Source organism: Haliotis cracherodii, unplaced genomic scaffold, assembly GCF_022045235.1.
Source record: "Haliotis cracherodii isolate W230 unplaced genomic scaffold, xgHalCrac1.p SCAF_5, whole genome shotgun sequence".
In the NCBI taxonomy this organism is placed as follows: domain Eukaryota; kingdom Metazoa; phylum Mollusca; class Gastropoda; order Lepetellida; family Haliotidae; genus Haliotis; species Haliotis cracherodii.
In genome coordinates, this window is record NW_027266308.1 from 25,319,354 (window position 1) to 25,342,658 (window position 23,305).

Sequence of the window (23,305 nt, forward strand, 5' to 3'; positions counted from 1 at the left end):
CTCGGTCCAGTCAGACCACCTCAGGGGTTGGGTCTGAGGGTCCTTGTTTTCAAATATTTTCCTCGTCAAGAGTAATCATTCACTTTGTTATACCCAAATTCACTTTAAAGTTTAAGAAATCTTTAAACCATCCTCTGTTTCATTACAGTAACTTGGCTGTGAACCGTGAAGAGTTGCTAAGATGCAAACATTGCTTTTTCATTCAATGTGTATTGGCTTATACCATGGCAGTGGAGCAGATGCTGAAGGTTACGAGGAAGCCATCAGGAAAGTGTCAACTCATCTTCATCCCATCTGTGAAGAGTACATGTTTTGCCACGGCAGCCTCCTTTTTTCCCACTTTCTGAACAAGTGGTTGTGACACCAAATCCTCTGTTGGAATTTTTAATGCCCAATAATGGAATTTCCATTGTTGCAGCCAGTGCATCCCATCCCCATGGAACATCGATCACCAAAGTGTGAACTCTGGACATTAGGGAACCTACCGTAATTATGTAAATAACATGACCTTAGAAACAGTTTGTGTTTTTTGTCTGTTACTATTTTAAAATGTATGAGGAAGTATGCATACATGATCATTTTGTAACATTTTTTTTCTCCATAATTTAAAAACATAAACATGTTTTGTCTGTTCAAAATAATATTAATATTCATATTCATGACATATTTTCATTTGGAACTTACTCATAAAGATGATATTGAGAACTGTACAATAAATTTGAAATTCATTTGATCAATGTTAATTCAGAAATGAATTAAATCCAAATGGTATTTTATTTATGGTGTTCAGTATTTAGATGAAATATGGTATCACTGATGTTAAGGGGTAGTCAGGCATCCCACTGGCCCACATCCTCATCTCTAGGGGAAGCCTGACTCATTCAACAGCCAACGCAATCAGCTCCCTGCAGATACTAATTAGCAGTAATTGTTAAGTGAAGCCTTTTGACTCATCGCGATAAAACAGGCAACAGGGTTTTCTGTTAACTTGATGCTCATGCATTAGATATGACACCATGGATAAATGCTGCTGCAAGTGACAAAACATTTTTTCGGGAACCCTTAAGTATTTTTCAACATTAGGCCAGATCAATTCATTTATATGTTTTACATATATGTGTGGGTAAAAATTAAAAAATACAACTTTTAAAATGCTTATTTAAATAGCTAAATTATCTTTTAACTTCCGGTTAAGTGTTTAAATGAGTGGGAGAGAACAAACATACAGGTAAAATTATTAATGAAACTGCAAATGTTGGGTAAAAGTTTACAAAACATAATATTCTGTTTCAAAATTTAATATTTGTTGTGGAACACGGCTGAAAAAAGACTAAATATTTCAAAAACTTGTTAATCAAACACATGTTGATTTATTGTAACTACCCTAAATTTGCTGTATCAAAGAAAATTAAACAAATGGTTGTTTGATTGCAAAGTTGCACTTTTAAATTTTTTATTTCTTTTTAAACTTCTTCAGGATATTGACACTGATGTTTGTGTGTTTATTTGTTTGTTGTTTAATGCCACACACAGCAATATTCCAGCTATATGATGGCGCTCTGTAAATATTCGATTCTGGACCTGACGATCCAGTGGTTGATATCATAAACATTGACCTATTCTCTCATGACAAAGAGAACAAGCAAATCCATAACAACAACTTAAATGGGCCTTGCCTAATTGCAAGAGGCCTCCAGAAGTAAAGATATCATTACAAAAACAAATGTAGAATGCCCCTGATATAGTGATTATAACCCCTGAATGACTTTAAATATGGACAACAAATTTGACAACTTTTGGCAAATTAGATAAATTTCTATCGATGGTCTCAAAAAGCCTTTTTTTTCAATATGTGGCGTGTTGTAGTGCTACTGGTAGAGCAGCACATGCTAACCCTTTTTGTGAACACCTGGTGCCATAATTGATTTTCAGTTATCAGTTCATATAATTGTCGTCACTATTTTGCCTTTCACACCCAATGGAATCTGTTCAGGTAGATAATCGAGACTGGTTATTGTCAGGGTGAAAATGATGGATCAGAAGCACAAGACACAAACAAGCTCCTGAAGAGCCAATATTGTCAACCTCATGGTTTACTTGTACATGGCGCCATCATAGATGAAATATTGGTGTAAATATATATGGTGTTAATCCCTATGCAGTATTCCAGTGCAGTGTCCATATGCCACATGAATAATGAATGGTGAGGTGAGGTGAAATGGGGTTTAGTGTCACATTCAACATTATTGCACTTATTTAGAGATGTGCATGCACATGTGTGTGTGTGTGTGGCTGCTTGAGTACTAGTACTGTACTAGTACTGTACTACTACTGCACGGAATAGTGCCGATTATATAGTGCTAGCCCTCTGAGATACCATGCCACAGTTTAACATGAAAACCCCACACAGACACAGTATAATAACTCCGAGCCGACCAGTGCTTGTTTTAGCCCCTTAATGCCACGGGCAAGTACCATCTCATAACAACCTTTGGTATGACATGGCCAAGGATTGAACAACCGACCTTCCACTCTCTGGGCAGACACTCTTCCATGAGACCACAGAGGCAGTAAGTCAGGAATGGATAGAAGTTGCATCATATCTATAAATCTCCTCAACACTCACAGAAGTCATTCCCCTAGGAAGATCCTGGTTGGAATAGGTATTCAGGGATTTGGTGGTCAGCTTCATTGACTTGGTCAATACATGTCATCGTATCCCAACTGCTCTAGATATCAATCACAAGATTGTCTAGTCCAGACTCAATTATTTACAGTCCATGGTCCTATAACTGGAATATTACTGACTGTATTGTTAAACAAACAAACAAACAACACTAGTATTAAAGAACATATGCCACAAGCTGTACGCCAAAGATGTCAGTGGTGAGATTTGTAGCACCAACAGAGGTGATGCTGGTGCACAGCTGACTGATGCAGGAGATAACTCAAAACAAAGATGGTGTAATTACTGAACCAAAAGGTGCTGACACCTTCTCTTTGCTTGTCCTTCATATATCACTGAAGCCAGATCTACAACTCTGATGTGATGTGCATTGCTGAAAAACTGCCGCCAACTACCTGTTCCTTGAGCTTTGTAGATGTAACAGCAAGATAGGAACCATGACATTAGAAATGACAAACTTGTCACTAGGTTTTGGAGAGGACTATACACCTGTCCCTTGTGAACTGATGCTGTTAATTAATGTGCACTGGTTGCAGTTCATCAACTGCTGAAGACAGGGTCTCTCACAAGAAAATGTTACAATATATGTGTACCGTAGAAAATCTGAGAAAATCACACACATTAATACTGATTGCTACTCATAAATAATGCATAATGGGAAATACAATTAAAATTGTAAATGATCATGTCAAGTTTACTATCAGAAATCTACATTGACATTTTGACCAAATAAGTAATCTTCTAGCCAATAGTGACAGTATGGTAGCCTAGTGGTTAAAGCAAACGCTCGTCATGCCTAAGATTTGGGTTAGATTAGGGTTAGACCCTACATGGGAACAATGTGTGAAGTCCATATCATTACATTGAGTAGTCTGTGTCAGTATTTGGGCAACGAGGTAGCCATGTGGTTTAAGTGAGTGAGTGAGTGAGTTGGGTTTAACGCCTCTTTCAACAGTATTCCAGTTATATCATGGCATGTCAGCTTAATGTGGGAGGAAAGCCTGAAGTGATGCAGGTCTCGGACGTTTACCACTTCGGTGAAACCCATGAGCACGGGTATGGTGCTGACAAACCTAGAAATTTAATTGAGGCATACCGGGATTCGAACCCACAGTCATAGGTTTCTGGTGTGCCCAAGGGACGCAACTCTGCACAGCGAATCGCAGCGCCTTAGACAACTGTGCCCCCTGTGCCCCCTGTGGTTTAAATGTTGGCACAGTGAAGGCTCAGGTTCGACATCCAAAATTGGTACTATGGTACCCATCTTGGCACCTTGGTGTGATATATCTGGAAAATTGCTCACAGCAGCATACAATCACACTCACTGTTGTCAGTCCTGCATGAAGTCCACTACAGATGCATAGCATTAGGAAAGACACCAACCGGACACCTCCCCAAACTGCCACACTCCTGTTATCTAAGTCAGCAATAACCAGGGTATTTTGGAGAGCCAGGGCTACCTGTTTATACGTTCCAGTACCACTCAATGGTTTCACCACGGACTTGTATAATATTATACATAGACCTGGTTATATAGGTCCGTGGTTTCACGCAACCATGGTGAAGTGTGTGCTCTGGAAGGTAGCCATTGGTAATGAGGTATTGTGGGATAGGTGACAAGCCGTAACAGCTAGTGACACCCACATCTGTATTGATGACATCAGCAGTAGAACAGCTTCTAATGTAAATGTGTTGAGTGGTTAATCCATGCCAGATGTCATCATTCTGCTAGCTGCTTCCAAACACCATCCACACTACTAAAACACTCTACAGAAACCTGCAGCACATACAGTCATTGTCAGATTATAACGCAGGAAATAAAAGCGACAAAATCCTTTCTATAATCAATTTAATTAGAATTGACAAAACTCTTTCCATTATCAGTGTAAATGAAAATGCCAAAATCCTTTCCATAATCAATTTACACTAAATCAACAAAATCCTTTCCATAATCAATTTACACTAAATCAACAAAATCCTTTCCATAATCAATTTACACTAAATCAACAAAATCCTTTCCATAATCAATTTACACTAAATCAACAAAATCCTTTCCATAATCAATTTACACTAAATCAACAAAATCCTTTCCATAATCAGTGTCAATAAAAGCACCAAAACCCTTTCCATAATCATAAGTGAGTGAGTGAGTGAGTATGGTTTTACGCCGCTTTTAGCAATATTCCAGCAATATCACGGCGGGGGATACCAGAAATGGGCTTTACACATTGTACCCATGTTGGGAATTGAACCCGGGTCTTCGGCGTGACGAGCGAACGCTTTAACCACTAGGCTACCCGACCGGCCCATAATCTTAAGAAATCCCTTCTAAAAGTTGAGTTCATTGTACCATTCCAACTACTGCATGAGCATGTCTTCATTAGTAACTATGGAATAGTGACACCAGGTGTTTGTGTAAAGATGAGTGTATCCTTACACCCATAGAATCACAAGCAGTGTTAATTTAGTATAATGTTAATATTTTATATAGTCACATCAGTCTAACTAAACGTACATGTGCCAAGTGATATTGAATTAAATAGGTACATGTTAACAAAACATGTCAACATATATTGTATCAGAGGAAAGGTCACGGTACCAGTGGACTCAATGATAATCCTATCTATGTGTGACAACTGTCTGTAGCTTATAGCACTAAACTGATTATTTCCGAAAGTCCCACATTTAATCTAGAGATATACGCTGTGGGTGTGTTAGACTTTTTCTGAAAGCACTGGTTAAGCATGACAAAGGCTTGACTTTATACAAGAAGACCATTCTTTGTATCCTGCATAATAGTGTTTCTGGAATATCGCTATACAAGTCATGAAACTATATTCTATGGAAACCCATTACGGCCACAAAATATATTTTTTATTTTGAAAATTCAAGTATTATCCTGAATATGTTTCATCTGGCAACAGTGTCAGATCAAAGTGGAATGTGAAGTTCATTTGCTGATTACAGTTCATTTTGAATTTTCAACACAGTATCTTGAATTCTTAACTAATAATTTGAATTTTAAAGGTAGAATAAGACAGTTTTCAAGATAATTTTCAACTTAATAACATGAATTTTCAAGATAAGAACTTGAATTTTCTGGATAAGAGCTTGAACTTTCAACATAGCAATTTTAATTTTCAACATAGTTTCTTGAAGTTTCATGATAGAATTTTCAAAATAATAAAAAAGTGGTATGGTCCTAATGGGATTCCATAAGTCACTAATTTCCACTGATAACACACTCAAATGTGACAACAAGGAAATATTTATTGCTATTAAATATTGCTTATGAAATCCACATACAATGCATGTGCAAATCCCTAAAAGAAATTTGTTTTTGAATACTACACACATACAATAGATGCACTGCATAAGGTGAAGCCGGACCTTGAATTCCTGGCCCCTTCCATGGAGCCTCCAGTACTTGAATCTCAACCACATACCTACCATAGAGAACCAAGGAGGAGAGTAAAGTTAATCTAATACTCCATTTATTACCTCCTTCAACCATGGCACACATATGTAACATACCCATTCAACGTGGTAAGGTACAGGCACTATGAACCAATTACAGTCCCATCTAACAAGCTATTAACTACCGGCAAGGACATGAGTCTAAACAGCAGGTCCTCAGTGGGGCTGCATGCCTGTCCCCCTACACGTGTGGATGAGGTGAAGAGTCAGGCCCCATGCAGCTTCCAGCAGCCCCCACTCCGGGATGGGAATACCTACATCAGCAGAGGTACAGGGGCTTACTGATGTCATCAGTGTTAACCAGAGATTGGAGGCCTACTTAAGTCATCAGCATTAACAGAATGACTGAAGGTTGTTTTTATAATGGCATAGTCTGTAACATTCCTGCTATATCACGGGGCGATGGGGTAGCCCAATGGTTAAAGCCTGATGCATGTCATCAATCCCAATTGTCTGGATCGATGCTCATGAGGTCAATCAATGGATGATCTGGTCCAGACTCGATTATTTACAGACCGCCGTCATATAGCTGGAATATTGCTGAGTGCGGTGTTAAACAAAAAAAAGAAAAAAAGTGTGAGGCCCATTTATGGTGTCCGTGTGATATTGCTGGAATATTGCTTAAAGCAGCCTAAAAGTATACTCACTTCTGTTGTTTCACAAGAACTTGGATTCTGGGCAGGTGAACCAGTGGTTGATAGCATGAACACCTTGACCACACATCATAGCTGCGGTGCAGCTACTACCATATATCGCTGTGTATAAGGCGACCCCACGTATAAGACGACCCCCCTGTACACGCCTTCACAATCAACCCAAAATCCTATACTCCGTGTATAAGGCGACCTGGAATGAAGCACATCACGAGTGCGCACACACACCTTATATATGCAATAAAAATATGTTTATCTTGTGTGGTTTTTTCAACAATAATAGGTCGCGTGTGTAACTCCAGCACACGTCGACATTTTGTGCTTACACGGTACGACACCAAATTGGTGCCCGTAAAATAAAATTCATTTATGAAGTAATAACATATAACAGACAATGGTGAGTAATTTAATCACCAATTAACTATGTTGTAACTAACTAGGCTTATGTTTGCTTCACATTCAGCGTGTTTATTCCACAATCACTTGTACACACCGTCTCCAACAGTTGTTAATACAACTGTAAAAACAGTGGGAATTGATTTCAGCTTCACCGGTTATCACATGTTAGGTCACATGTGCAATATGCAAATGATTACCGGTACTTCCGACTCTCTACTCACGGATGTTGATTGTTTTACCGTGTCAGGTGGTTTGACAATCTGCATCGAGGCGAGGGTAATTTCAACTTTATTTGCAGAAATTATTAAACTTTATTCAAGGAAAAGAGATACAAATCATGTTTATATATGGAAATAGTTATTGGAACAGTTATTTAGGACGAAATGCGAAGTTTTAATGTCAAATGCTGGGCTGGCTATCGGACGCCGGTTGACATCGCCAGTGGAAAAAAATGTGAGATCTTCGACTCCGTGTATAAGACGACCCCCTCATTTTAGGTACGAAAAACTCGCCTTATACACGGCGATATATGGTACATTGCACATAAAGTGACAGCTTATACTTTAAATTATTTAAAACATAAAATAAAATATATTCTAAAACAAATATACAGTAGAGTGTTCTTTATGTCATTTGTTAAAATTACATGATCTTTTGTAAATTTTCAGGTCGATCCATCTACTAGTGAGAAAACTGTCATGAATGGGTTGGTTTGGTATTGTTGTGTTCTTGTTGCAATAATGTTTTGAGGATGATCTGGTTTGATCACAATGAACAAACTATTCCACGGTTATAACATGTTCTGTCCAGTATGTGGTTGTGGTATCTTTGTCATATCTCTGTTATAGATTTGTTGCATAAGCCTGGCCAGTTGTGTTAGATAAGCATGATAAGAGCTTCAGAAAAAAACTGTACTCTAACATGTTTACTCATACATTCTATTTTCCCCTAGCTACACCCTGCATAACCCCCTGATTGTTATTAGCCAGCTCTCATGACAAGCAATGGAGTACCAGGGACTTGTTCTGCTCCAGCCATATGAAGAGGCTGATATGAGGTCATCTATGAGTAACAGAGATGGAAAAACCCATATGAGGTCAACAGTAAGAACAGAGACATTGGAGAGGCCTAAATGAGGTCATTAATATTAACAGAGGCATTGGAAAGGCCCAGGAAGGTCATCAGTAAGAACAGTGACATTGGAAAGGCCCACGAAGGTCATCAGTAAGAACAGTGACATTGGAAAGGCCCAGGAAGGTCATCAGTAAGAACAGAGACATTGGAAAGGCCAACGAAGGTCATCAGTAAGAACAGAGACATTGGAAAGGCCCACGAAGGTCATCAGTAAGAACAGAGACATTGGAAAGGCCCAGGAAGGTCATCAGTAAGAACAGAGACATTGGAAAGGCCCACGAAGGTCATCAGTAAGAACAGAGACATTGGAAAGACCAACGAAGGTCATCAGTAAGAACAGAGACATTGGAAAGGCCCAGGAAGGTCATCAGTAAGAACAGAAACATTGGAAAGGCCTAAATGAAGTCATCAGTACACAGAGCGAGTGAAGAGGCTTAAATAAGGTAATCAGTAAGAACAGAGATATTGGAGAGGCTAAAATGAGGTAATTAATTATTTAAGAACAGAGACATTGCAAAGGCGCAACTGAGGTCATTTGTATCGACAGAGAACAAAATGAGGTCATCAGTAAGAACTGAAATATTGGACAGGCCCAAATGAGGTCATTAATATTAACAGAGATATTGGATAGAACCACAGGAGGTCATCAGTATTAACAGAGAGATAGTTGAGATATTAAAATGAGGTCATCAGTAAGAACAGAGATATTGAGGTCATCAATGAGGTCATCAGTAAACAGAGAGATAGTGGAGAGGCCCAAATGGGGTCATTAGTATACAGAGATATTGGGGAGGGGCTAAAATGTGGTCATCAGTAGGAACAGAGATATTGGAGAGGCTAAAATAAGGTCATCAATACAAAGTTAGAGATGGAGAAAACCCAAAAGAGGACACAAACTCTGATAGAGGATGGTAAAACCCATCAACATCACCTGTAGCAAACTTAGAATTTCTCATAAGATTTGGAAACCCACAAGTTGAGAACATATAAGATTGATAGCCCACATGGCAGTGTAAGAAATTGGCACTAGTCCTGTAGTCCTTGACAAACTGCCCAATAGTAAAGGCATCATAAGGACTAGTAGAATTTTGCCATTTTTAAGGGTTTTTAATATGTTATCATTTTAAGGACTAGTGGACTAAAACTGTTAGTTGCTATCGCTGCACGGGATACAGACAGCAACCATCAGTATCTTCAGAAGACCATCCATGAGTAACGACACTAGCTCCTCCCCTCAACAACTTCATCCCCCATGCAGCAGACCTTCCAGGGATTCAAGACATTATTTCCAGCACTTCACAGAAACTGTTTGTCTTGGAGTCCCACCTAGTAACACCAAACACTCCACGGAGGTAATGCATCCTGGACCATCATCTCTATTTCGGGATGTGAGCAAATCACACATATCTCTCAGCTCCTCTGATAAAAATAACCAATGCGACCTGTACATCTTGAGTTATCTCTGAGTATATCAGCACATGTATAAACACTGCTATAGCCCACAGTCTGGGAATAATATACAAACGATATACACCTTAACATGAATAAACACTGCTACAGCCCTTAGTGAGAGGAAGATATAACATTGATATACACCAGCCAATACTGCAGGGGACGTCAAAGTACAACATTGTATCTACCAGCCTAGTTCTTTTTTGACAGCTACTACTTTATGAAGTGCTACCAGAGTGTAATTGAATTTCTCAGCATGGTGCTATTCATGATCATAAAGATTTTTATGGTTGAAATGCTGAAGGTATTAATGATATGTTGATATGAACTGCTAGCTGATGCCTGGCTAGGGGTTATAGATCTAGAAGTAGGGGGTGGGGTTGTGTGGGTGGGGTAGGGTGGGGAGAATATCATGGTTAAAGCAGTCATACAGACATGTTATATAGACTGCAGGGGGTTGAATATAGAAGATCCAAGATTTTTTAAAGTGTGGAGGGAGTAAAATGTTGTTAGTTTACATGTTTAACCTCGGTGTGTCAATATGTGTATGTGTGTGTCTGTGTCTGCGTCAGTGTGTGTGTGAGCTTTCAGACATGGATGGCAGGAAATAATTTTCAATTCATCTGTTTTTCAATAATACATAGGTATTACTGTTTGGATCATGTCATGGCTTTAATCCACATAAATCATCATTATCATCATCATTAATGAATACAAAACTACAACAATACAGCCAGCTTACAGTAGAGAGTTGCCCATCCTCCAAAGCAGATACGCCGCAAACATAACGCACAAATAAGATGTGCACTTTGGTCATACCAATTTACACAGGTGTAGAGGTGCATGTTGTGTCATGCACAAAAAAAAAAAAAAATCAATCCACAAAACTATCATGGGACTACAGTTATCATAAGTGTATGTTAGAGTATGGGAGTTCTGACAGCCATAGCACTAAGAATGCTTTGTGGGGCAGGCCCTGGTGCTGGGGATACAGACATGTTTAGTTGGATATACAAAATCAACACAGGTGTCCGGTATACGGGGAGAGTGCACGTGTAGAGATGTACCAACATACGTACCACACTACACAAACACAGGAACTCAGTTGATGATGCCTTCACCATATGTTTTCTCCATCGAGACCTCGTCCAGATGAGGTGCACTAGTTGTCTCCATCCTGCCCTGAACCCTGACTCACACATCCTCCTTTACTAGTCATGCTAAACGACTAGTCAGATGACTAGTCAGATGAGGAAATGTTCCGGGTTGAAATGAAATACTAGAGAAATGTTCCAGTGATCGTTAGCTTTGTTTGTTATTCAACACCAGGCAGCTATATTCCAGCTACATCCTGTAAACAATCAAGTCTGGACCAGACAAACCAGTGATTGATATTATGAGCATCTGCTTGCATTGATAGAGTATAATGATATGCAATCAAAGAAGCATCTTCATGGGGTAAAGGAGTTAAAAGTCCTTTAAAACTTTAAAAGTCCATTTTCCACGTTTGCCTAACTATGCAGGAATTATAGACTATAGCAGGAGTTATTTTTTGCCTGGACTAACATTGCCTGGTCTATGCATTGTCCAATCAAACTTCTGTAACAAAATCGACATCCTGTTCATAAATAGCATGGCAACTGCCGTGCCGAATTCATTCGATTGCAGGATTTGTAGAGGATGTAAACTGTCGGCTAGGCATCGACAGATAATTTCCCAGTCTTTTCATGTTTTAAGAAAGGTGCTCAAGTGATTTGATGCACTTCATGAGGTAAGATCCGTTTTATTACAATAAAGATCTTAATTACAGATGAGATCATCTTAAGTGGGCGCCACCATTTTGTTTGAAGCAATGCGAGTGATATGAGAGATAGAATTTGATTGGTCAGTAGGGAATCATAGAAGGGACATAACTCATAATAGCCACTAGAAATTCCAGTTCGGCAAGGGTATAAACTGAACTTTTAAAGTCAGTTAACTCCCTTGTCTCAGGAATATGTCAATGAAGTCACCAAGCCTGACCGCTCAATCCATTTTGTTGCTGCTTTTGTAACATCCCAGCCACATTCAGCTACATGTAAACAATCAACCCCAACTCACATCATACATGTGCTCGTGGGTTTCACCAAAATGGTAAATGTCAGACCAACTTCACTTCCGATTTTCCTCCCACATTAAGCAGAGATGGTGTGCAATCTCATTAAAAAGACCTACAGCTAAACAAAGATCTGAGGACATCCCATTACGGGTCATGTCAGACCAAACTTTCCCATGAAGAATGAGACCAATGAAATAACTAACAAGAAGTCGGCAAAAGCCAGTCAGAAGGCAGCTTAATTGAGCTTTACGGCACGAGTTTCAAACTAGCGACTATGCTTCGAAACATGTTTTGACATATATTCCATTAAAAAATTAAAAACTGAACAAAAGAACATCCTGGATGGTCTAGATAGTATAAATACAGACATAAAGCCCATAACAGTTGTACCGAATACCCTGTGTGTGGTTTTTTCTTCAAGTTTGCACAATAAAAAATCACATTGCAACTGTCACTTTCATGATCTGCTAATTGATGATCTGATTGGTCAGATGAAAGGTCGTTCTGACGTGATCCGCAATGGTATTTCCTCAGATCTCTGTTTAGAGGTAGCGAAATCTAAGATCTGATTTTAATGAGATTAAGATGGTGTGATATAAGGGGAATACTGTTCAAAGCATCATTAAACCAAACTCACTCACCCAGTACAGCAATTTTTGAGAAAGAAAATCTCTTTAAAACACAGGTAAAAACCTGCCCCTCATAGATATGTTATACCAGAGACCATATATCTTTTATATGGTCTCTGGTTATACACACATAACTGCAGAAGTTGTTGACATTCCCCCTTGCATCTTGAAACCTGTTACACACAACAAAAATAACCTGCATATGTTTTTCTAATTATGTTTTATACACCGATAGGTACAAAGAAAGGTATCTTTGCCCCCCTCTCTCCTACCTAGTAAACCAAGTGTCTCTTGTGTAAACCCACAGCTGGGGAAACGGGCACACATCCTGGGGAAACTGTTGCCTTCAGATATCCACCATCATAGCTCCAGCAGATGGCGCTCCCAGAGATTCGATGGAATCATCACAGGGCAATGTTAGCAGTTGGGATCAGCACTTGAGCCTGCGATTGCAGACTGTGTCAAAATGTTTGAGCTTAATGGGAAGCAATTAAATCATCAGGTCTGTAATTTGTCCTGTGATTCATCCATGTAATGCATGTTGCGGAGACAGGAGCTGGGATGTTTCACTGGCTAATCACAGGGTGGGGGTTGAAGGCAGGGAGGGGGATCTCAACAGGTGGGGTAGTTGATGTGGAGGCTTGCTGAGGGAACAAAGATACATCTTTCATGGTGGAAGAGGTGCTGGGTGTTTGGATGTAAAGGTTTAGCTGTAGTTCTGATTAATTGTTTCCATTGTGGACAGGTTGGCCTCATTGTCCAACCAAGGAATCATGAAAGGGAATGGATTATTTTTCGTTTATAGTTTTTAATGCTAATGAATAAGTTTGGGTTAAGAATATTGGTTTTAACATTCAACATACAGAGGGGTTGTTTGGGAGAAGGAGGGTTACCTTGGGATATATTGGGGAGGAGGTGTTTGGGACAAGGAGGGTTACCTGGGGACATATTGGGGAGGTGTTTAGGACAAGAAGAGTTACCTGGGGACATATTGGGGAGGAGGTGTTTGGGACAAGGAGGGTTACCGGGGACATATTGGGGAGGTGTTTGGGACAAGAAGAGTTACCTGGGGACATACTGGGGAGGGGGTGTTTGGGACAAGGTGGGTTACCTGGGGACATATTGGGGAGGAGGTGTTTGGGACAAGGAGGGTTACCTGGGGACATATTGGGGGGAAGGTGTTTGGGATAAGGAGGGTTACCTGGGGACATATTGGGTTGATTTGTTTGGGACAAGAAGGGTTACCTGGGGACATACTGGGGTGAGGTGTTTGGGACAAGAAGGGTTACCTGGGGACATACTGGGGTGAGGTGTTTGGGATAAGAAGGGTTACCTTGGGATATATTGGGGAGGAGGTGTTTGGGACAAGGAGGGTTACCTGGGGACATATTGGGGAGGTGTTTAGGACAAGAAGAGTTACCTGGGGACATATTGGGGAGGAGGTGTTTGGGACAAGGAGGGTTACCTGGGGACATATTGGGGAGGTGTTTGGGACAAGAAGAGTTACCTGGGGACATACTGGGGAGGGGGTGTTTGGGACAAGGAGGGTTACCTGGGGACATATTGGGGAGGAGGTGTTTGGGACAAGGAGGGTTACCTGGGGACATATTGGGGTGAGGTGTTTGGGATAAGAAGGGTTACCTGGGGACATATTGGGGTGCGGTGTTTGGGACAAGAAGGGTTACCTGGGGACATATTGGGGTAAGGTGTTTGGGATAAGAAGGGTTACCTGGGGACATATTGGGGTGAGGTGTTTGGGATAAGAAGGGTTACCTGGGGACATATTGGGGTGCGGTGTTTGGGACAAGAAGGGTTACCTGGGGACACTTTTGGGGGAAGGTGTTTGGGACAAGAAGGGTTACCTGGGGACACTTTTGGGGGGGGGAAGGTGTTTGGGACAAGAAGGGTTACCTGGGGACATATTGGGCTGATGTGTTTGGGACAAGAAGGGTTACCTGGGGACATATTGGGGTAAGGTGTTTGGGACAAGAAGGAATACCTGGGGACACTTTTGGGGGAAGGTGTTTGGGACAAGAAGGGTTACCTGGGGACACTTTTGGGGGGGGGAAGGTGTTTGGGACAAGAAGGGTTACCTGGGGACATATTGGGGGGAAGGTGTTTGGGACAAGAAGGGTTACCTGGGGACACTTTGGGTGGAAGGTGTTTTGGACAAGCAGGGTTACCTGGTGACACTTTGGAGGGAAGGTGTTTGGGACAAGAAGGGTTACCTGGGGATATATTGGGGAGGGGGTGTTTGGGACAAGAAGGGTAAGGTGGAGATACCATTAACTGATCACCTATTGCTTCTTCAATCCACTGATCAATCTTAAAAGTTTAACTAATTCCCCAAACTGGTTTGCTACAGCATATTTTGGGAAAAACGCTTGATGCTTGAAAAGTTTGGGATATAAATATATTTTGGAAGTGGAAGTGTAGGACTTAGCTGGTTTACTAGGGACACATTGGGAAGGAGATGTTCTGGTGTTAAAGGTTTTGCTGGGGACACATTGGGGAGGAAGTGTTTGGACAAGAAGGGTTTCTTGGAAACAGTAGTCCATTAGAAGGTGTGGCCTTTTTTGTGTTTTAAGGAAACATAAATGAAAAAAACTTGCTTGGTCAGCAAACCAATGCCATGGAATGAGTTTCAAATTATTTATATGTCTAGTTAATGAAATCAAAATGTCAGTATAGAAGTGTACGGGAAACATCTGCTCGTGTGCAGCCCACAACTCTTGATAAATCAGTATACACGTATCATGAAGCAGGTGTATCTATTGTTATGTATATATATTATGCTCATACCTAGTTTGTACATCATTTGCTTGATAACGGTGTTAGAATCTACACCGAAACGTTGCCCAATTGTAATAAAGAAGTTGCTCATCCATAACAATTTTGTCTTAGTTACCATCCCAACTTCTAAATGCCACTCAAAGAAAATGCCACTCAAAAAAGGTGTCCTTGATTGGTTCATATCTCTCCAATGAAATCCTCATAAAAATAATATGAATATTTATCTCATAGTATATCATCACATCAACATAGTTTTGGAATGTAGCTCATAAAATGCCCCCCGACTGAATGTTGGAAGAGACACAACACTGAGTCTATGGCCTCTGGGAGTCTGTGAGAGGTTGCGGAGGACCAGGGCAGCTTCTTATTAATAGCAGTGTGATGAGTTATGACAGGTGTTTAGATGTAAATGAAGCCACTGATGTACAGATGGCAGACCAGAGATGGGCAGTTAGATGAATCATCTAGGATTCAGTTGTCCATTGATTTCCCTTCAACTTTTGCTTGACCATGTCAATTCAGATCAGATGTGGAGCTTGGTGGTGATTCACCTCAGATCCATGATTGACCATCGCTTACTATGAAACATAATGAAGTTCATTCAAGGCTCCGCTTCTGATGCCAATTTTAAATCAACAAGAACAACTGATGAACAAACAAACTGATGAATCAACAAACATTCAAATCGACATAAATACTCTTTTTATCTATTGAAATAAATTGCTCCAAGGCTGATATCATTGCTGTGTATTGCCTCCATGACAGGTCTATGTTATGATGGTCAGAGGGGGCACCGGTGGCCCAGTCGTCTAAGGCGCCGCGATGCGCTGTGCAGAGTTGCATCCCTTGGGCATGCCAGAAACCTATGATTGTGGGTTCGAATCCTTGTTCGCCTCGATTATGCTTCCTGGTTTTTCAGCACCATACCCGTGCTCATGGGTTTCACCGAAGTGGTAAATGTTTGAGACCTGCATCACATAGGGCTTTCCTCCCACATTAAGCTGTCAAGCCGCAATATAACTGGAATACTGTTAAAAGCGGCGTTAAATCACTCTATGATGGTCAGTGAGGCCTCCTCTACGACTTGTCAGACCTACTCTATGACTTCTCAGTGATGGCTACTCACTCCATGATGGTCAGTGAGGCCTTCTCTATGACTTGTCAGGCCTACTCTAGACTTCTCAGTGATGGCTACTCACTCTTTAATGGTCAGTGAGGCCTTTTCTATGACTTGTCAGGCCTACTCTAGACTTCTCAGTGATGGCTACTCACTCTATGATGGTCAGTGAGGCCTACTCTACGACTTCTCAGTGATGCCTACTCACTCCATGATGGTCAGTGAGGCCTTCTCTATGACTTGTCAGGCCTACTCTATGACTTCTCAGTGATAGCTACTCACTCTATGATGGTCAGTGAGGCCTACTCTACGACTTCTCAGTGATGCCTACTCACTCCATGATGGTCAGTGAGGCCTTCTCTATGACTTGTCAGGCCTACTCTATGACTTCTCAGTGATAGCTACTCACTCTTTAATGGTCAGTGAGGCCTTCTCTATGACTTGTCAGGCCTACTCTAGACTTCTCAGTGATGGCTACTCACTCTTTAATGGTCAGTGAGGCCTTTTCTATGACTTGTCAGGCCTACTCTAGACTTCTCAGTGATGGCTACTCACTCTTTAATGGTCAGTGAGGCCTTCTCTATGACTTGTCAGGCCTACTCTATGACTTCTCAGTGATGCCTACTCACTCTATGATGGTCCGTGAGGCCTACTCTATGACTGTCAGTGAGGCCTATTCTATGACTTGTCAGGCCTACTTAATGACTTCTCAGTGATGCCTACTCACTCTATGATGGTCCGTGAGGCCTACTGTATGACTTGTCAGGCCTACTGTATGACTTCTCAGTGATGCCTACTCACTCTATGATGGTCCGTGAGGCCTACTCTAAAGTTGCTTATTTGTTACTCTATGACTGGTCGCATGCTAATGGCAGACCAGTAATGCCTAATCTACAGCTGATCTGTGACAACTGGTCAGTAATGACTGGTCATTGATGGAATGCCCACTTGACCACAGTCCTCATCAGTCAGTTTAGCTCTAGCTTGAATGATGGCTGTCACAACACCTCACATTATTAGAGCCGCTCTTTCGGAGCTTCTGGGGAATACACCTCATAGCTGGTGATTGTGGGATTAATGATTCTTGTACAGAATGTTGTACAGCATGCAGATACTGATACTTCTGAGAATGGCGGGTGGTCAGTAGTACAGGAATGGGAACTGTTCTCCTGTTGGTAACTGAACTAGATGCTGCAATATGTCTGATAACTGCTGGTAACGAGCTGGGTGCTGCAATATGTCTCACAACTGCTGGTAACGAGCTGGGTGCTGCAATATGTCTGACAACTGTTGGTAACGAGCTGGTGCTGCAATATGTCTGACAACTGCTGGTAACGAGCTGGATGCTGCAATATGTCTGACAACTGCTGGTAACGAGCTGGGTGCTGCAATATGTCTGACAACTGCTGGTAACGAGCTGGGTGCTGCAATATGTCTGACAACTGTTGGTAACGAGCTGGTGCTGCAATATGTCTGACAACTGTTGGTAACGAGCTGGGTGCTGCAATATGTCTGACAACTGTTGGTAACGAACTGTGTGCTGCAATATGTCTGACAACTGTTGGTGATGAGCTGAAAGCTGCAATATGTCTGACAACTGCTGGTAACGAGCTGGGTGCTGCAATATGTCTGACAACTGCTGGTAACGAGCTGGGTGCTGCAATATGTCTGACAACTGCTGGTAACGAGCTGGGTGCTGCAATATGTCTCACAACTGTTGGTAACGAGCTGGGTGCTGCAATATGTCTGACAACTGTTGGTAACGAGCTGGGTGCTGCAATATGTCTGACAACTGTTGGTGATGAGCTGAATTCTGCAATATGTCTGACAACTGTTGGTGATGAACTGGGTGCTGCAATATGTCTGACAACTGTTGGTGATGAGCTGGGTGCTGCAATGTGTCTGACAACTGTTGGTGATGAGCTGGGTGCTGCAATATGTCTGACAACTGTTGGTGATGAGCTGAATGCTGCAATGTGTCTGACAAGTGTTGGTGATGAGCTGGATGCTGCAATGTGTCTGACAACTGTTGGTGATGAGCTGGATGCTGCAATGTGTCTGACAACTGTTGGTGATGAGCTGGATGCTGCAATATGTCTGACAACTGTTGGTGATGAGCTGGGTGCTGCAATATGTCTGACAAGTGTTGGTGATGAGCTGGATGCTGCAATGTGTCTGACAACTGTTGGTGATGAGCTGGGTGCTGCAATGTGTCTGACAACTGTTGGTGATGAGCTGGGTGCTGCAATGTGTCTGACAACTGTTGGTGATGAGCTGGGTGCTGCAATATGTCTGACAACTGTTGGTGATGAGTTGGATGAGGAAAACAGCAGCCAATCACCTCTAGCCAAGCAAGATCCTGGAAGGAAGGATTAGCAGGACAAGTAACGCATGTCAGACACGGTCCCATAGACATCGAGCTTGATGTTCAGGACAGATAATACCTCTATAGGCTCACTTGGAATATAGAAACACCGAGGTAGAACACCCGGGGGCAATGAAAGCAGCATTTACTCACACGTATCAATGATAAGCTTACAAAGGTTTTACTACAGAAAACACACACCTAAGGCAGTCTCAGTTCAGAAGATTCTGAGATAACACTGTAGCCCATCAAGAAGCACCCATTCACCACCCCTTCCCCAACCTCGACCCATACACAGGCCTAACCAACCCACACACAGGCCTAACCAACCCACACACAGGCCTAACCAACCCACACACAGGCCTAACCAACCCACACACAGGCCTATCCAACCCACACACAGGCCTAACCAACCCATACACAGGCCTAACCAACCCACACACAGGCCTAACCAATCCACACACAGGCCTAACCAACCCACACACTGGCCTAACTGACTCACATACAGGCCTAACCAACCCACACACAGGCCTAACTGACTCACACACAGGCCTAACCAACCCACATACAGGCCTAACCAACCCACACACAGGCCTAACCAACCCACACACAGGCCTAGGCCTAACCAACCCACACACATACCTAACCAACCCACACACAGGCCTAACCAACCCACATACAAGCCTAACCAACCCACACACAGGCCTAACCAACCCACATACAGGCCTAACCAACCCACACACAGACCTAACCAACCCACACACAGGCCTAACCAACCCACATACAGGCCTAACCAACCCACATACAGGCCTAACCAACCAACAGAGAGGCCTAACCAAAACACACACAGGCCTAACCAACCAACACACAGACCTAACCGACCCACACACAGGCCTAACCAACCAACACACAGGCCTAACCAACCCACACACAGGCCTAACCAACCAACACACAGGCCTAACCAACCCACACACAGGCCTAACCAACCCACACACAGGCCTAACCAACCCACACGCAGGCCTAACTGACCCACACACAGGCCTAACCAACCCACATGACCAACAGGGGATGGTGGGGTAGCCTAGTGGTTAAAGCGTTCGCTCATCACACCGAAGACCTGGGTTCGATTCCCCACATGGGTACAATGTGTGAAGCCCATTTCTGTTGTCCTCTGCTATGATATTGCAGGAATATTGCTAAAAGCAGTAAAACCAAACTCACTCACTCACTGGTGTACAGCATTAGGGGATAAAACAAGGAACGGGGCCGAGAGGGGTAATCATGTTAACACTACTACTACTCACATGACCAACACTACTAGTCTAACATATTTCAGGTTCACATATACCCTCTACACACCGACCCCCTCCACCCCTATCTCCCAAACAGTTACCCCTGTGCTCATTCATGTCTTCTTCGATATGCCCACCAGTTTTCCTGAATGAATGGGTTCTGTACGATCTGTGTTTGTGAATGAGAGCAGGTCCACTGAAGCATGGCCCTGTGTTGTCTTGTCCTCGTTTCAGGCAAGTCTCCTATCTCCCACACACATAAAAGGCTAATATGCTTAAAAGAGTATGGCTGGTTTTTTTATTCACGAATTCCATATTTTGAAAGTTACCCTTGTGGGAGGTTCTTTTGGTCCATGGTGAAGCATGTCGGCCTCATTGTGATGCTTGAATGAAGGCCTTTGGGATAAACAGACGCAAATTGGCTGTCTGGAGAATGGTACACAAACACTCTGTCAATACAAGCTAGGATTTAATGAATGGACTACACATTAGGAAAAGTTAAACATTATTCAGCTTTTGAAGTCAATGTACAAGATGTTCACGGCTTATCTGGGATTATATTGTGTGAAAGATATGGTGATTCACATGATTGGTGTTTGAGGAGGAGGGTGTATTGTGGGACCTTGGCAGCAAATATGTCGGTAGGGTGAGATAATCGGTGAGGTGGATCAAGGCGGGAGGGTGTTTGTGTCTGGGTAAAAGTGCAGGCACTGGCAACAAATATGAAGGGAGGGAGAAATAAAAGGTGGGGTAGAACAAGGTGTGAGGGTGATTGGGGGGGGACTGACAACAATTATGTGGGGAGGGTGGCATAATGGGTAGGGTGGATCTAGGCGGGAGGGTGTGTGTGTGGTCAATAGCAGCAAAGGGTGATATAATGGGTGGGGTAGAGCTTGGTGAGAGGGTGTATAAGGGGAGGGGGGGGGATTGGTGTGGTATAACAGCAAATGTGAGCAGCGTTAGAAATTGGCTCTAGTCCTGTTGTCCTTACCAAACTGCCCAATATTTAAGGCATCATAAGGACTAGAAATATGCTAATTTTAAGGTTTTGTTATATGTTATCATTATAAGGAGTAGTCGACTGAAAATGTTAGTTTCTACTGCTGGTGATGGCAGGAGAGTGTGTGTGTGACGGTGTACGGTGATGGCAGGAGAATGTGTGTGTGACGGTGTACGTTGAGGGCAGGAAAGAGTGTGTGTGTGACGGTGTACGGTGATGGCAGGAGAGAGTGCGTGTGTGACGGTGTACAGTGATGGCAGGAGAATGTGTGTGTGACGGTGTAAGGTGATAGCAAGAGAATGTGTGTGTGACGGTGTACAGTGATGGCAGGAGAATGTGTGTGTGACGGTGTACGGTGATGGCAGGAGAATGTGTGTGTGGCGGTGTACAGTGATGGCAGGAGAGCGTGTGTGTGACGGTGTACGGTGATGGCAGGAGAATGTGTGTGTGTGACGGTGTACGGTGATGGCAGGAGAGCGTGTGTGTGACGGTGTACGGTGATGGCAGGAGAATGTGTGTGTGTGACGGTGTACGGTGATGGCAGGAGAATGTGTGACGGTGTACGGTGATGGCAGGAGAGTGTGTGTGTGAGTGACAGTGTACGGTAAGGGTTGGTGGTAGAGGGGTCAATAGCGTGTGTGTGTGTGTGTGTGTGTGTGTCTGTGCGTGCGTGCGTGCGTGCGTGCGTGCGTGCGTGTGTGTGTGTGTGTCTCTCTGTATGTGTGTCTCTCTGTGTGTGTGTCTGTCTGTGAGTGTGTGTGTCTGTCTGTGAGTGTCTGTCTGTGAGTGTGTGTGTGTGTGTCTGTCTGTCTGTCTGTGAGTGTGTCTTTCTGTGAGTGTGTCTGTCTGTCTGTGAGTGTGTCTTTCTGTGAGTGTGTCTGTCTGTCTGTGAGTGTGTCTGTGAGTGAGTGAGTGAGTGTGTGTGTGTGTGTGTAAGTGAGAGAGAGAGAGAGAGAGAGAGAGAGTGTGTGTGTGTGTGTGTGTAAGGGTGTGCAAGGGTGTGCAAGGGTGTGCAAGGGTGTATTGGGGGAAGCTGTCAGTGAGTGCTCATTCTGTTTTAAGAGCAGAATAACATTTTTACAGTACCATGTACAAGTATTTACTTGTACGACATGAAGTGTCATTTTGTTCTTCCTCTTATCAACAACTGCAAGAGACTATACATGTACCACAGCATTTGATCAATCATTATCTAAAAAGATTGGGAATGGAAACACAAGTAAATTTTAAATATTTTTCTGATTTTGACCTTTGAATCCAGAAAATACAAACGTTGTTCCCTCATAACTTCCATACAAGGACCTAGACTAAAGATGTCGTCAGTAACATCACAGCTATAATAAACATATGACGTAGACAGAAAGTCACATCTATTTCAGGCACAACACACAGCTCTTATACAAAGTCAGACTTGGTTTTTCACCAATTCGGCCTTCTTAAATTCACTTGTGTAGAGGCTCTTTACAAAAATTTATGCACATAAATATATGGAGGTCAGACTTTAGAGAGAAATTAATCCATAGGACACTGAAGGAGAAGTTTGTCAGTCTCTATACCGATACAGATTCTTTGTGTACACAATCACACCTGAATATGTCACATCTGACCTCATTATATGAATGTCAGTCGATGTCCTCATTAATCACACTACTGAAATGTATTGCATAATGTAAATATCTACATAATAGGGAAATAATTACTGCAGTATTTGCTGGAGGACGACTTGGCTCAATGCAGAACTGAACACAGTCAGATGACTCACGTCTCTATACAACACTTATACAATCTTCTCAATAGTGGATATACATAGATACATATTTGCACGAGCACCTACAATTACATACATTCCCCATGGTTGTTTCAAACATTGCAAATGTCTATTTCTGTTTATTGCTGCATGACACATGCTACCTTAGTATATGATTGTAAATCCAAGTTAAGAAGAGGTTAGGACCAACCATTTGATGTTCCAAAAAATAAATGTCCTAGATAAAGCTGAAAAAGAAATTATGCTTCAGACTGTTGAAAAAACATAATTGAAATTTTCTGCCACAAAAAATAGATTGTTGCAAGGAGCTTCTTAATTATATTTTTGAATTTAGGCTCATAGTTTTAACTTAAAAAAATTAATATCTGGTTTTGCAGATGTAGCACTAAAATATATCTAGTCCATACAAAATTCCAGGCTGCCTGTTCCCATCCCCCTGTTC

General features: G+C 42.2%; 1 protein-coding gene across 1 annotated transcript; it reads left to right on the plus strand.

The window, feature by feature from the left end:
* Positions 1 to 224: 224 nt before the first annotated feature.
* LOC139443623 (multifunctional-autoprocessing repeats-in-toxin-like) lies at positions 225 to 18,814 on the plus strand. The gene is made up of 3 exons (XM_071224579.1): positions 225 to 303; positions 6,264 to 6,431; positions 17,895 to 18,814. The coding sequence occupies exons 1-3, from the start codon at positions 225 to 227 to the stop codon at positions 18,812 to 18,814; spliced, it is 1,167 nt and encodes a 388-aa protein (XP_071080680.1).
* The last annotated feature ends 4,491 nt before the right edge of the window (positions 18,815 to 23,305 follow it).

What these genes read in the sequence shown, in the direction of transcription:
- LOC139443623 (XM_071224579.1), top strand. Translation starts at nt 225, where the DNA reads ATGGCAGTGGAGCAGATGCTGAAGGTTACGAGGAAGCCATCAGGAAAG. An exon ending in CTTCATCCCATCTGTGAAGA is followed by an intron (nt 304 to 6,263) that starts GTACATGTTTTG and finishes AACCAATTACAG; the next exon opens with TCCCATCTAACAAGCTATTA. An exon ending in GAATACCTACATCAGCAGAG is followed by an intron (nt 6,432 to 17,894) that starts GTACAGGGGCTT and finishes GTTGGTAACGAG; the next exon opens with CTGGTGCTGCAATATGTCTG.